General features: G+C 38.7%; 2 protein-coding genes across 2 annotated transcripts; one reads left to right on the forward strand and one right to left on the reverse strand.

Annotated features, from left to right (window-relative positions):
* Window positions 1-1,116: 1,116 nt before the first annotated feature.
* On the reverse strand, window positions 1,117-2,550 carry LOC134798574 (uncharacterized). The gene is made up of 2 exons (XM_063770946.1): window positions 2,109-2,550; window positions 1,117-1,297 (listed from the first exon to the last, which is right to left on the reverse strand). Exons 1-2 carry the CDS (start codon window positions 2,415-2,417, stop codon window positions 1,151-1,153), a joined length of 456 nt encoding a protein of 151 aa, XP_063627016.1. The 5' UTR covers window positions 2,418-2,550; the 3' UTR covers window positions 1,117-1,150.
* Window positions 2,551-5,001: 2,451 nt separating this feature from the next.
* Window positions 5,002-12,462, forward strand: LOC134798839 (chromatin assembly factor 1 subunit A-like). Its single transcript, XM_063771224.1, has 6 exons — window positions 5,002-6,051; window positions 8,042-8,249; window positions 9,241-9,732; window positions 10,316-10,491; window positions 10,824-10,982; window positions 11,906-12,462. The coding sequence occupies exons 1-6, from the start codon at window positions 5,158-5,160 to the stop codon at window positions 12,377-12,379; spliced, it is 2,403 nt and encodes an 800-aa protein (XP_063627294.1). The 5' UTR covers window positions 5,002-5,157; the 3' UTR covers window positions 12,380-12,462.
* Window positions 12,463-13,167: the final 705 nt, after the last annotated feature.

Consider the following 13,167-nt stretch of genomic DNA (forward strand, 5'->3'; position numbering starts at 1 on the left):
CCTTCCCATCTACGACTCGTAGATGGGAAGGCGTCGGGGTAGAATGTTCGCGATCCCAGCAGGATGCCTACCAAAATGCCATATTCCTCAATCAAAAGCCGGTGTGGGTTTAGTGGGTAGGCTCCTCCCCCTCTTTCCCAATGGAAAGAGCCGGGAGGGGACAGACAGACGGACAGACAAACGCACGAGTGATCCTCTAAGGGTGCCGTTTTTTTCCTTTAGAAGTACGGAACCCTAAAAATGTTGAGTATGGCTGTGTTAATCCATATTAAGTGCCCGAAATAGCTGATGGTAAGTAGCTGACCTTCGTAAACGTGACATAAAAGTGACACAAGTAATTACTACACATTTATTAACCTTGTTAGCAACACTCCCAAAATGAGCGCACAATAATGTCTCATAGGATTTGACGTGACCAATTCATTACTTTCAGCCAGTATTTACAGAAGGTTTTAAACATATTTACTGGCAGCGACTCGCTACTAGTTGGATTCCCTGTTTGTAGTCGCTTTTCGCTACATACGGTTTTTCCCGAGTCAACGGCTACACTCGTAAGGCGTAGCTCGCGCTGACAGTGAACATGCTAAAATACGTAAAGTGAGCATCAAATAGATAGAAGTCGGACATGCCATTTGCAATGACAAAGTGTTGCAATGTCATCATAAATGTAATTTTTTTAATGAAAATATGACGTATAATGACACTCCTCATTTTATTCCATTAAATAGTTGCAAAGTTAGGTAAGACGGAGTTACCTAGGCGAAGGCCAATGTATATATAGCCAAATATATCGGTACCTATACCTACCTACAGCTGCACGTCCTTGTTTCTATGGTAAGATGTGTTACGATTGGTTACGATATATACTCTGGCATAGCGACCTTGTCAGTAGAAATAGGCGGCAAATTTAAAGAAATAAAAAAAAAAGAAAAAAAAAGAAATAGGCGCGAAGATTTTACTTTCCATAGAATATTGGGTGTGTGGACAAGTTGGGTGTGTTTCAGTAGGTATATTTGGCGACTTAGATCGTCACTTCTAGATACTATATAAACATTAGACGCGTGAGGTTATAGTCAGGTTTAGCCTAAACAAATTATAAATTTATTAGTATAGGCACTTGATAGATACTACAATACATCGTACCTAAACGTTAACACTTAGGAGTCTTAGGACACTCGTCGGGAGGAGGATTACATTTGACAGCTTTCTTGGGTGGCTTCTCCGGTGTACACTCGTAATAGCAGTGGCCGTCCCACCACCATGGCGTGCCGGGAGTAGGGGGGCAGGCGAAATTCACCTGACACAAGGAAGACATTAGGCAACCTAGGAAAAGGGTACGGTAAGGTAGGTATTGGTATGATATACGTAGTTACGAGTGGCCGTCCGACCACCATGGGGTGGGGCAGGCGTACTTCACCTGACACAAGAATGACATTAGGCAACCTAGGAAAAGGGTACGGTAAGATAGGTATTGGTATGATACGTAGTAGGAGTGACCGTCCCACCATGGCGTGAGGCAGGCGTACTTCACTTCACCTGACACAAGAAAGACGTTAGGCAACCTCGGAAAAGGGTACGGTAAGAACTACCTACTGGTATGATACGTAGTAGAACAGACAGACGCACGAGTGATCCTATAAGGGTTCCGTTTTTTCCTTTTGAGGTACGGAACCCTAAAAAAGGACTCCGAAGCAAAAACTGACTATGTGACCAGGATAAACGTAATAGATGTGGTAAAATTGGCTGGCTAAGCTCATGTTTTAGTCACATTACTTTAAACTATTTTGTAATATTTTAACCTGTAGGGTATTAGATCAGTCCAGCTGATGTTGGACACTTTCTACAGCAACATAATAGATACTAAGAGCGACAGGGAAGTAAGTTTTATATACGTTTCCCTGTCTTTCCCAACACCTGTTTATAAGCCAATATGACTAGTAGTCGACATCGGTTGAGATGCAGACATATATAGGTACCTACAATTCTTCTGAATTTAATTGAATTTTGCAAAGTAAGTACATACCTACTTACCAATATTGTTTGTTTGTTAACAACAATAACAACATAGTAAGATAGTAACTATAGTACCTATGTACTTATAAATATACCTCGGTTGGTTTTACGGTGGTAATCCGAGGAGTCTTCGTACAATCCAACGGGTACGAGGGACCCTCACCTAAGGGTCCGACAATTGGCGGCTTGACACCATCTTTAGCGCACCTGTCCATGTACCACTGATCATAGTATTTATTAATGTACTCCGGCCCACGAGGAATGCTGGGAGTTGGAATGGACCTTGGGGATATCCGGGGTGGGAAACGTACGTGAAGATTGGGAATGTCATGTTTTCTTCCTAATAGAAACTGACGGAATTTTCGTAGTAACCAAGAAACATCTCTGAAGTCCAATTTTGACATGCCTTTAGTTTTATATTTGATGATTTATTTTGATTATAACATGTATTTTTGTCGATGAATAAAGTAGACACTCGTATTTCATGTAAATTAATGTTTTGAAATGTTGACAATAGTTTGACAGTAGAGGTCGAGAGTTAAAAGCTTTGATCCAAAGAGTTTTTAAATAACACTAAATTAAGATTAATAATCCAATGAACCAAATATTTGATAGACATTCTAGATCTATTTGATTTGTTCCCAAAGTTGTACAGTAGATAAGATTTCGATTTTCGCGGTAGACCATCTGGTCTGAGAAAGAGGTTGAATCACAGACCAACCCAACAATGGGGTTGGCCGGTGGAAGTTTTTAGTAGATGGCGCCATCATAGCTTGCCCCGTCAATCCCTAGAATTGTGTCAAATTTTGTTTTTTTTAATACCCTGGATGCCAGCTCTTTAAGCCAAATCTCATAGAAAAAGGGGCAAGCTATGATGGCGCCATCTAGGCAAACCTTTGACAGTTGCCAACCCCATTTCTGTGGGTTGAATGGATTTCAATCCTCTAGCGCTGCACCTCTAACTGCTGTAAGCCAAAGAGTACAAGAGGAATACACAGTAAGTAAGGAGGTTACAATATTCGCAAGCCAAACTACATTCTCAACACAAGCATTGCCTGCAAAAATACCTGAATGAGTTTTGCTTGCATAATTCGGCTAGGCGTTATTATTCTAGTTTAGGCGTTTGACACATTTGCTCACCACCAACTCACCACTCGCATTTCGCAAATAGTACAGACCAAGGAATATAATATGTTGGTCAAGCAGATCTTGTCAGTAGAAAAAGGCGGCAAATTTGAAAAATGTAATGTAGGCGCGAAGGGATATCGTCTCATAGAAAATTTGAATTTCGCGCCTTTTTCTACTGACAAGATTTGCTTGACCATCTTATACACGATCTATACCTTTAGACCATAGAGGTAAAATAACATAGAGATGACACGGGGGAGGGGCCAAACAACCGAACGAGATGCACTTATGGAAATTTCTGTAGGAGTAGCAGAGAAAGCGGTATTATTGCTTGTCCTTGTCACAGTCTCACTTTTTGTTTGTTCCCCACCAAAAATTTAGTATGGTTAATGGTGGGCAACAAATAACCCGACCGAATTACGTAGATTGTTTTTGGTATGTTGTCAGGAATGTTAAAACGTGTTTTTAATATTGTCTATGTAATACTAGATCTATGCTTTTGACGGACTAGCCGGATAGTGAATAGATCCTTTAAAGTAAATTCGTTCTAAAACCTAGGCATTTTCTTAAATCCCATTCGGGTACAAAGCAAGGCCTGTTCACTTCCTAAGAAAGTTATGTCCCCAAATAATTGCGCATGTGTGCGCCTTAATCTTCTATGTGTGCGTTGGCCTCCGGGAAAAAGTTGCGAGTAATAAAAATAAAAACATTTTTCTACAGCAACATTGCTCCCAACTCTGATTTAAATTATCACGAATTTTATACAATATTAATCATAAAACGGGACTTAAAACGCTTAAAACTTAATTACATGCGATTAAGTTTTATAATGAATATTTGCTTCCAACTGTCTTTATCAATGTTCATAAAATATATAGAGGGTAGGTACGTCTACCCACCATAATAAAAAATATATTTGTCAATGACTCTGTCCAACTGCTGTGGTTAAAGTTCATAACGAAAATTTTATTCATTAACTCTTTAAATAATACATACAACGTGTACCGCTACGTACCACTTAAGACTGTAAGTCTGTACCTACATGGATTACAGCAATGCACATAGAAAATGTGCTAAATGCGGAGCAACGGCTGTTGAAGCAGCCAGAGTGAAATTTACAACTTTAGTGGGTTCAGAAGGAACCGAGTCATAACGCATCTGGAAAGCGTATTAATTAACCGTGAAGAAATGTATGAATACAAGTTGGAAGTCTGTGTAAAATGCCGTATGTAAAGTGTAGTGTATCTGTGTGTAAAGTGTAATAGGTAGGCATGCCTAATGTTATTTGTATAAAAGGTACTGAAAACTTTGTGAATGCGCTTTATTAATGTCTATTTTTTTATTAAGTTGCCAGTTTTCAGTGTATATTTTTATATGTAAAACATTTTTAATAAATAATATATATAATGTTATAAACATAAACATGCCTTTTATTTAAATCAATTGATAATACCACAAACAAGGGGTAATATTTGCATCTTGCATATATTTCGTGATATGAAGATAACAAATATGTTTATCAACAGAATTACTACCTACCAATACCCGCCAGGCTAAACCGGTTGTCAACTTTAGTTCCATTGGTACACAAAGACGGCGCCACTAGTATAAACGTATAAACGGTTGGGGACATTTTTTTGTATGGAGTTACCGTTCTTCTCCTAGTGAGTATTATATTCTTTGGTACAAAGTGTCTATAAATATTTTTAAGTATATTTCATAAGTTATAAGTAACAAAATGTTAAATAAATTTTATTTTTATAGATCTTTTTAACATAAAATTGTCGTAACAATTATAAGATGTGTCATGAATACGCAATTAGTAATGTGATATCAGAACGTTTCCTGAACTCCCGCGTTTTCCGACTATCTGTCAAACAGTTTTCATTCATCGTGTGTTGAAATGATCACAACTTGAAAGTATTGTTTGTTACCTATTGAATTACTATTATTTCTGATAATATCTGCGCAGTGTGTGTCGTACTGTGCAGGAGACATCAGTTCCTATACCGCGCTATGAAAACGAACAAAGCGGTTGAAAATGTGGAGATCACACCATCTAAAAAGAAACTGACACAGGCTCGCTTGCCTTTCAAGCTTATTAGCGAAGATGCTTCAACCCCGGTGGCTCCTCCCACGAGGAAAAGGAAGCTCTCTGTCGACGGAACCGAACCAGCCCCTAAGGGTAAGATCTGCAAGGAGAATAACGAAATTGACGACATGGTAGTTATTAGTGATGACGAGTGTAAAGAGAAACTGGAAAAGGAGGCGAAGGTGATGAATCCGTTCGTTAAGCTCGTCGATAACGCTTGGAAAAAGAAGTTACAAAAAGCAAAGTCTCCTAAAAAACGTAAAAGTAGGAAAAGTACTTCAAAACGGATTGAATCCACTGAAAACAAAAGTGAAACGGAGCAAGGTGATGCCGAGGATGTTGAAATGATGGAATTAGACACTGAGGAGCAAACTGGAAACAAACAGAAATCTCCTAAGGCAAGTTCTAAATCTAAAAAAGTTGAAATAGAGAAAGAAAACAAAGCTGCTGATGATCTGAATGATGTTGTGGAACTTGAGGACTCAAATGACGGTTCTGACGTTCAAAAACCAAATGAAACAGAAAAAGAACCAGATACCAACGCTGAAGTCAAAGAAACATCTCCGGTAACTCCTAGATCTTCAAGAAGATCAAAGGCCAACACAGACACAGAAAAATCAAATGAATCTGAAGAAGCTCCAAAGACCCCCGTCCGCAAAGCTAAGGACAAGGCCAACACATCATTACCGGCCAATGAGTCTGTCTCCAGCCCGTCGACCCCGAAACGCAACAGCAGGAGTTCTTCTGTCACAAACAGCCTCAATGATTCAGTCAGCGAATCTGCCAGCACACCAGCGGCTAACTTAACTCCAAAACAGGTAATTTATTTATTTATTTCAAGTGTCAAATATGTCTATTATATTTAAAGTATATGTTGAGTTCATACCTGGTTACCCAAATTCTTCATTTAAATTACAGTGTAACTCCATATAACATCAGTCGATTTAATGTTTCACTCTCTATAACATTGACATTTTTGCCTCTAGTTGGTTTACTTTCATATTGATTTCTCTCTATTTAATGAAAATTCCCTATAACATCAAAAAGTGTTTGGTCCCTTGAGTGTCGCTATATAGAGTTTACACTGTAATTTCATACTAAGTGACCTGATTTTCTCGTTTCACTGTCATGTAATGGTGTCATTGAGCTGCTCTGATTATAGAACTTTAAAACACATAACGGAACATTAAAAAAGTGGGATTTGTTTAATGATTTTATTTCATGATGCGACCCCCTTAATATGAACTAACTGTTTTCCTATGTATAATTTTAAAGCTGGCAGAGGCTTGGCCCCTGGGGGGTCGCGACCCACAGTTTGAAAAACACTGATCTAGACCAGACACTACACTCCAGTTATTCTATGCACTCCTCTCTACATCTAGGGTGGCATGCACACTTGCTAGGAATATTTAGTCTATTAATTATCAAACAATGTGTAACCACCATTGGGTTTAGCCTCATAAAGAACAGTTAATGATTAATAATACTGATAACTACTTCTCTTTGTTGTATCCTCATGATTGAGGTATGTACAGAGATGTGACATATTTGAAATACTTGTATTTAAAATGCAAATACAAAATGCAAAATACCTATTTTTTATTTTTTATTTAAATACCTTTTGAAGAAAACTATTTTGTATTTTATTTGAAATAGTTTTTGGGACCTATTTTCTATTTTCAAAATACAAAATACTTTATAGTAGCTAATCAGAAGAGATGTAACTCCTACCTACATTATTCTGATACAGTACTGGCAACTCTCTCATTCTTTTAACATGGAACTGTTGAATCTGTTTAGTAACGTCGCACATGACCACAAGCTTAGCGAGTGGCTAAAACAGTGGAATCTTGAGTGTTGTGAGGGTTTCAAGGTACGAGAGGAGAGGAGAACAAACTTTTCTGCCCTGGTGAAACACAAACGAGACGTTTTCATCTCACCAACGAGAGGCATTATACTAGCTGTAAAACATTACAAATCTAAATTAATGCTTTTAAAAATTGGCCGTTAAAAACCATCATCCATCCATCCTACCGGTTTATGAGCAAACAATTAGAAATGTGCACTTTAGACAGAAGACTGATTGACACACTGTTTTCAAAGAATAAAGAGTCTTTTCAACTCGGAAATTCCGAGTAAACTTTTTAATTCAGACTAGGTATTCACTGTTCAGAGTACCTTTTATCGTAAAGTATTTGTATTTTATAAAAGTATTTTGAAAATACCTATTTTGTATTTTGTATTTGAAATACAAATTCAAAAACTATTTTGTATTTTGCATTTGAAATAGTATATTAAGGACCTATTTGTATTTTGTATTTAAATACTTTTTATAAAGTATTTTTCACATCTCTGGGTATGTAACACTGGGCACCCTTCTCATACTCACATATTTTAATGCATTTCTTCACATTCACCACCCCTTTTGAAGCCTTCTTGGGGTTCCTGGTGCAAATCTGCCTGGCATACAAAATGGCTGAAATTACCAATGTTTTATATTGTAGCACCGGCAGGGGATTCCGCAACTCGACATCTAGCGCCTATTTTGGGTGTTAAAGTAGTCCTGTCAGCCCAACTCCTCGAGGAATCCTATTACCAATATTATTTCTGTCCACTGACACATAGCCATATTATTATGTCTGTAGTGTTTTATTCCACTTCTGTCTTGCCATGTAACCAGTGAATATAATCTTTAAGACTATACAACACAAAAACATAAAAGCTAATCATAATAATTAAAACTGTTTTTTTTTTTATTGCTCATGGAGTAAATTATTGATGTTGTATAAAACAATCCATGTATTTCAGATGCAAAAGAAATTAGAATCAGCTAAGAAGCGGGAAGAGCGGGAGAAAGAAAAGCAGGAACGTGAAAAGAAGCGACAGGAGGAAAAGGAAGAAAAGGCCAGACAGAGACAGGAGAAGGAAGATGCCAAGAAGAGGGAGAGAGAGGAAAAGGAGGAGCAGAAACGAAAGGAAAAGGAAGAGAAAGAGAAACAGAAGGAGCAGGAAAAGAGTAAGTTTCTTTATTTCACTGTAATAGTAATAGCCTTTAGTTCATGCGAAAGTTTTAAGTACAACATCAGATAACAATTTTATATATTCATTTGTATGTTGCGTATGCGGAAAAAAGGCCTCTCCCAGTTTTTACACGACTGCCCAAAAAAAAGGAGTGTATTGCCTTTCCTATTTTGTGCTGTTTTCCACCAGGATCTGTCAAAGTTTTCCAGCTCATCTCTCCATCTGGTATTTAGTCTTTTTTTATACACACTTATTTAGCTTCACTGCGTATATACCTAATTAGTAATTACTTATATCTCTTTGTATATATGGTGCTTCAAATCCTGTAACTTAAATTTGAACCACTTCCGGGTGTCTAATTGAGCTGAAATTTCGCATACTTCCATATTTACGATGACAATGCAATAATATGCTAACATGGAGCTGATCTGATGATGCAGTCGGAAGGTAGCCAAAGGAACTCTTCAATGGAAAAACAAACGCATTGAGTTTAGGCTCATTTGAAAGGTCTCGAGAAGTACTTTTTTTTTATGCAAAAGAGGGAAAGTATAGACGGCAATAAAAGAGTGTATCAAAAAGTCTTTTGGATGGTTACTTGTTTTCTTGTAATAATATCAAATATCTGTCATCTTTACAGATTCTTGGCTACAACCAAAAAGTGGTTTGCTTTTAGTTACATGGCCCAAAACTTGGCATTACTATTTGGTTTGGCGAGTGACTACACACCAAATTAAGATGAAGCTCTGCCAAGTGGGCATTTTAACTTTTGCTTGTGAACTCAGGTTTTTTTAGAGGCCTTTTAATACTGTCTAGTTGGACCACAGTACAGTGGGTCTTCCACTAAAAATCTGTGATAAAGAAATTATCGACTTTCTAGAATAATAATGCTGTCTGCTAGAAACCACAGTAATCAACATGACTTGCCTTAAATTGTTTATAAATATATTTTTTATATTAAATTAAACACAACATTTATTTTCTTTCAGAATTAAGGGAGGAAAAGGAAGAACAAAAGAAAAAAGAACGGGAAGAAAAAGAAGAACAAAGACGCAAAGAGAAGGAGGAGAAAGAAGAACAGAGACGCAAAGAAAAGGAGGCCAGAGAGGAGGAAAAACGCAAGAAACAGGAAGCGCTAGAACTTGAGAAACAGGAACAGGAGCTTAAGAAGAAAAAAGCAGCAGAGGCGTTTGTTAACTTCTTTGTACCAAAACAGAAGGAAAAAGAGCCTAAAGCTGTAGTTAGCCAGAACAGTATTCTATCTAGTTTTACTATAAAAGCCGATATGAGATTGGCTCCGTTCATTCGAGTGGAACTCTCTGATATGCAGAAAAAAGATATGGATGAGTTAATGAGTGATCAAAAGTCGGGTGAAAAGGATCTTTATTTGAAGAACTTGAAGAAGGAAGGTGTTAAAACAGGGTTTAGCGGGAAGACTTGGCCGCTGACTGATAAAGAAGATGATGATGTTATGATTATTGGTGAGTGTTGTATTTACATTTTTCGAGTTTCTTTTTTGTTATTTACACTAAAATCAGCTTGCACTTTGTGTCGATTTCTTTTTCGTCAGATTTTGATAAACTCCATATCCTACTCGTAACTAAAGGGATGATTTATTAGGACATACGGTGAAATTGCATTTATATTGTACAGAATAGGAAGATCTATTCACCAAATTTAATCGAAATCTGTCGAAAAAACAGACATTCACGTTCTAGCATTTAACAGTAATGCCATTTAAGACAAACGCCCAGTTGTAAGTCTTTGTTCTAGATTATAATTATAACCTTGAAGGTTCATGCACCTGAAATTCTGACATCTTTTTATTGGACTAAAGGTGCTAAGTGTTACTCTAATTGTATATAGTATCATAAATTATCATCATTTGTCAGGCACTGGTGAAAAAATGGCGATCAAATACCTAATAAACTTAAAATTTAGCATTCTGTTCAAGGAAAATTGCTTAAATAAGTTACTAACAGTGCAAAGAAAAGTACAGTCAAGTCAACAATAAAAGCTTGTATTTAAAATTGGCAGACATTTATTAGTTTGTTTCATTTTCAGAGGACGAGTTGCCACCAATAGAGGGCGCTGACGAAATACTGGCTTGCGAGGAAGCCACGCGGGAAAAGCTTCGTCCGAAGCTGTTCAGCTTCCATGAGAATAAGAGACCGCCTTATTGGGGCACTTGGAGAAAGAAGAGCGCCTTCGTCACAGCTAGGAGACCTTTCGGACAGGAGGTATGTTCAATTATCAAGCAAAATATTCGTGAATCACCGTAAAATTGGGTTATGTGATTATGTAGAACCTTTCATAAGCCAAATAAAATTGCATCATTTGGTTCATGCTTTGTCATTTTCTCAAAAAAACGTATCATCCCAATTCACTATATACTATTGTTTAAAATTAAAATAGGAACATTTTGTATGGTAAGCTGTAAGGGCCTTCACGGCAGTGACTTGTTTCTATTGGGACGGTTTTTTTTGTATAATTGACAAGTATGCTGGGTGGACCCTATCACACAAGAACATTATTTCTGTACATTATAACATAAGAATTCCTCTAATTCCAGAAACAACTAGACTATGACGTAGATAGCGACGAAGATTGGGAGGAAGAACAAGAAGGCGAGAGCCTCGACGGCAGCGTGGCCGGCGACGACGACGAGCCTGATGACGACTACGAGGTCGACAACGAGGTGTTCGTGCCCCATGGATACCTCAGCGACGAGGTATGTTCTGACTCTCTCTAGATTGGGAGGAAGAACAAGGCGAGAGCCTCGACGGCAGCGTGGCCGGCGACGACGACGAGCGTGATGACGATTACGAGGTCGACAACGAGGTGTTCGTGCCCCATGGATACCTCAGCGACGAGGTATGTTCTGTATCTCTAGATTGGGAGGAAGAACAAGGCGAGAGCCTCGACGGCAGCGTGGCCGGCGACGACGACGAGCCTGATGACGATTACGAGGTCGACAACGAGGTGTTCGTGCCCCATGGATACCTCAGCGACGAGGCATGTTGTATCTCTCTCTAGATTGGTAGGAAGAACAAGAAGGCGAGAGCCTCGACGAAGTAGTCGCCTACCGCACTCGAATGGATAAGTGATTTACCGTTGCTTTAGACTTCCTTTTCCGTGTCTACATAAAATTGTCGTCCTAATTGTTAATAACGTAAGAACCGTTTTGGCATATCCGGCTGTATAATCTTCTTCTCCGTCGAATTACTCTTGGCAGAGCAGTCGTGGTCACGTTGAACGACGAACGATTCTACGCCAGTTCTCCCTGGCAGATGCTTCTCTGGCACATGTGTTAAGTGGGGTGTTGGTAAGGGCTTTTATCTGATCCGACCCTGGACAACAAGTCTCCATGGCCTGCTCTCCACGTCGCGTCACATGTCCGAAGTATCTGAGGATACGCGCTCTGACCGTAGCTGAGAGCCTCTCTTTCACCTTGAGTTCTTCAAGTATGGACCCGTTTGTACGGTGTTGTGTCCAAGATACTCGCAGCATTCGTCTCCAACACCACATTTCGAGTGCGTCGATTCTTTGTCTCTCTCGCTCCTTCACTGTCCATAGTGTCCATCTCTCAGCACCATACAGTAATATAGGGAATACTAGAGACCGTGTATAATACCATCATCCATTATTTTTCAGGAAGCTACAATGGACGAGGAAGAAGACAAAGACAACGTCCTATCCCTTTCCCCCGAAACGCAAAAGGCGCGGCTCAAAAACCTAGAAGACGAATTCGAGTCCGAAATGAAAAAACCTACAGAAAAACTCAAACCTCGACTCTATGGTCTAATATGGGAAACTAAAGATGGCGGCAAACCGGAAAAATGCATCGACGCTCTATGGAATTACTTCGGAAAATTGTCTATGATCATGGACGACGCACTTATTGACAGTTTGTTACAGCCACCGTCTGAGCCACAGGAGCCAGAAAAGAAAAAAGTTAAAAAGAAAAAATTAGCCGAAGGAGAGCAACAGAGCCCTAAAAGTGATAAGAAGAAAAAGGCCAAACCAGAAAACAAAGAAACTAAGAGAGCTAAGGCTGAGCCGAAGCAGGAAACTAAGAAAAATCAGCCCGGTATTAACTCGTTTTTAACTAAATTAAAATCTACGTAAAATTTTTGAGTGAATCTGAATGTGACCAGGGATTAGTAAATAAAGACTGTTGTTCATTGCACACAGTGACATTCATATTTGAAAAAAATATTTAAAAAGATTTTTAAAAACGGGATCCTATTACTAAGACTCCAACTGTCCGTCTGTCTGTCACCAGGCTGTATCTCATAAACCGTGATAGCTAGGCAGATGAAATTTTCACAGATGATGTATTTCTGTTGCCGCTATAACACAAATACTAAGAAGTACGGAACCCTCGGTGGGCGAGTCCGACTCGCACTTGTCCGGTTTTTTAAAAGTTATTACATATGTAGTTTCATATAATTTGTATGGCGCTAGGAATTAGCTTACAACGCCATCTAGTGAAGTGAGAGGTTACTAGGTAACAGTTTGGAATATGTTATAATTTATGGAACCGAGGTTGTTATTCCACCTCTCCAATTTCTTGGTCCAATGTGTATTTGCGTCTCACATTTTGCTTAATGAGAGAGTGAGATGCAATTCACATTGGGCAAAGAAATTCAATAGGACAAATGGAATACCACCCTGAGACGTAAAGCTCGCCATCTGTAGGATTTTATTGAAATGATAACGTCTTATAAATCGATGAACACCGGTAGCATGCAAGAAAACCGGGCAAGTGCGAGTCGGACTCGCGCACGAAGGGTTCCGTATCATAATGCAAAAAAAAAACGAAAAAAAAAGCAAAAAAAAACGGTCACCCATCCAAGTACTGACCACTCCCGACGTTGCTTAACTTTGGTCAAAAATCACGTTTGTTGTATGGG

This window comes from Cydia splendana, chromosome 17, assembly GCF_910591565.1.
Source record: "Cydia splendana chromosome 17, ilCydSple1.2, whole genome shotgun sequence".
NCBI lineage: Eukaryota > Metazoa > Arthropoda > Insecta > Lepidoptera > Tortricidae > Cydia > Cydia splendana.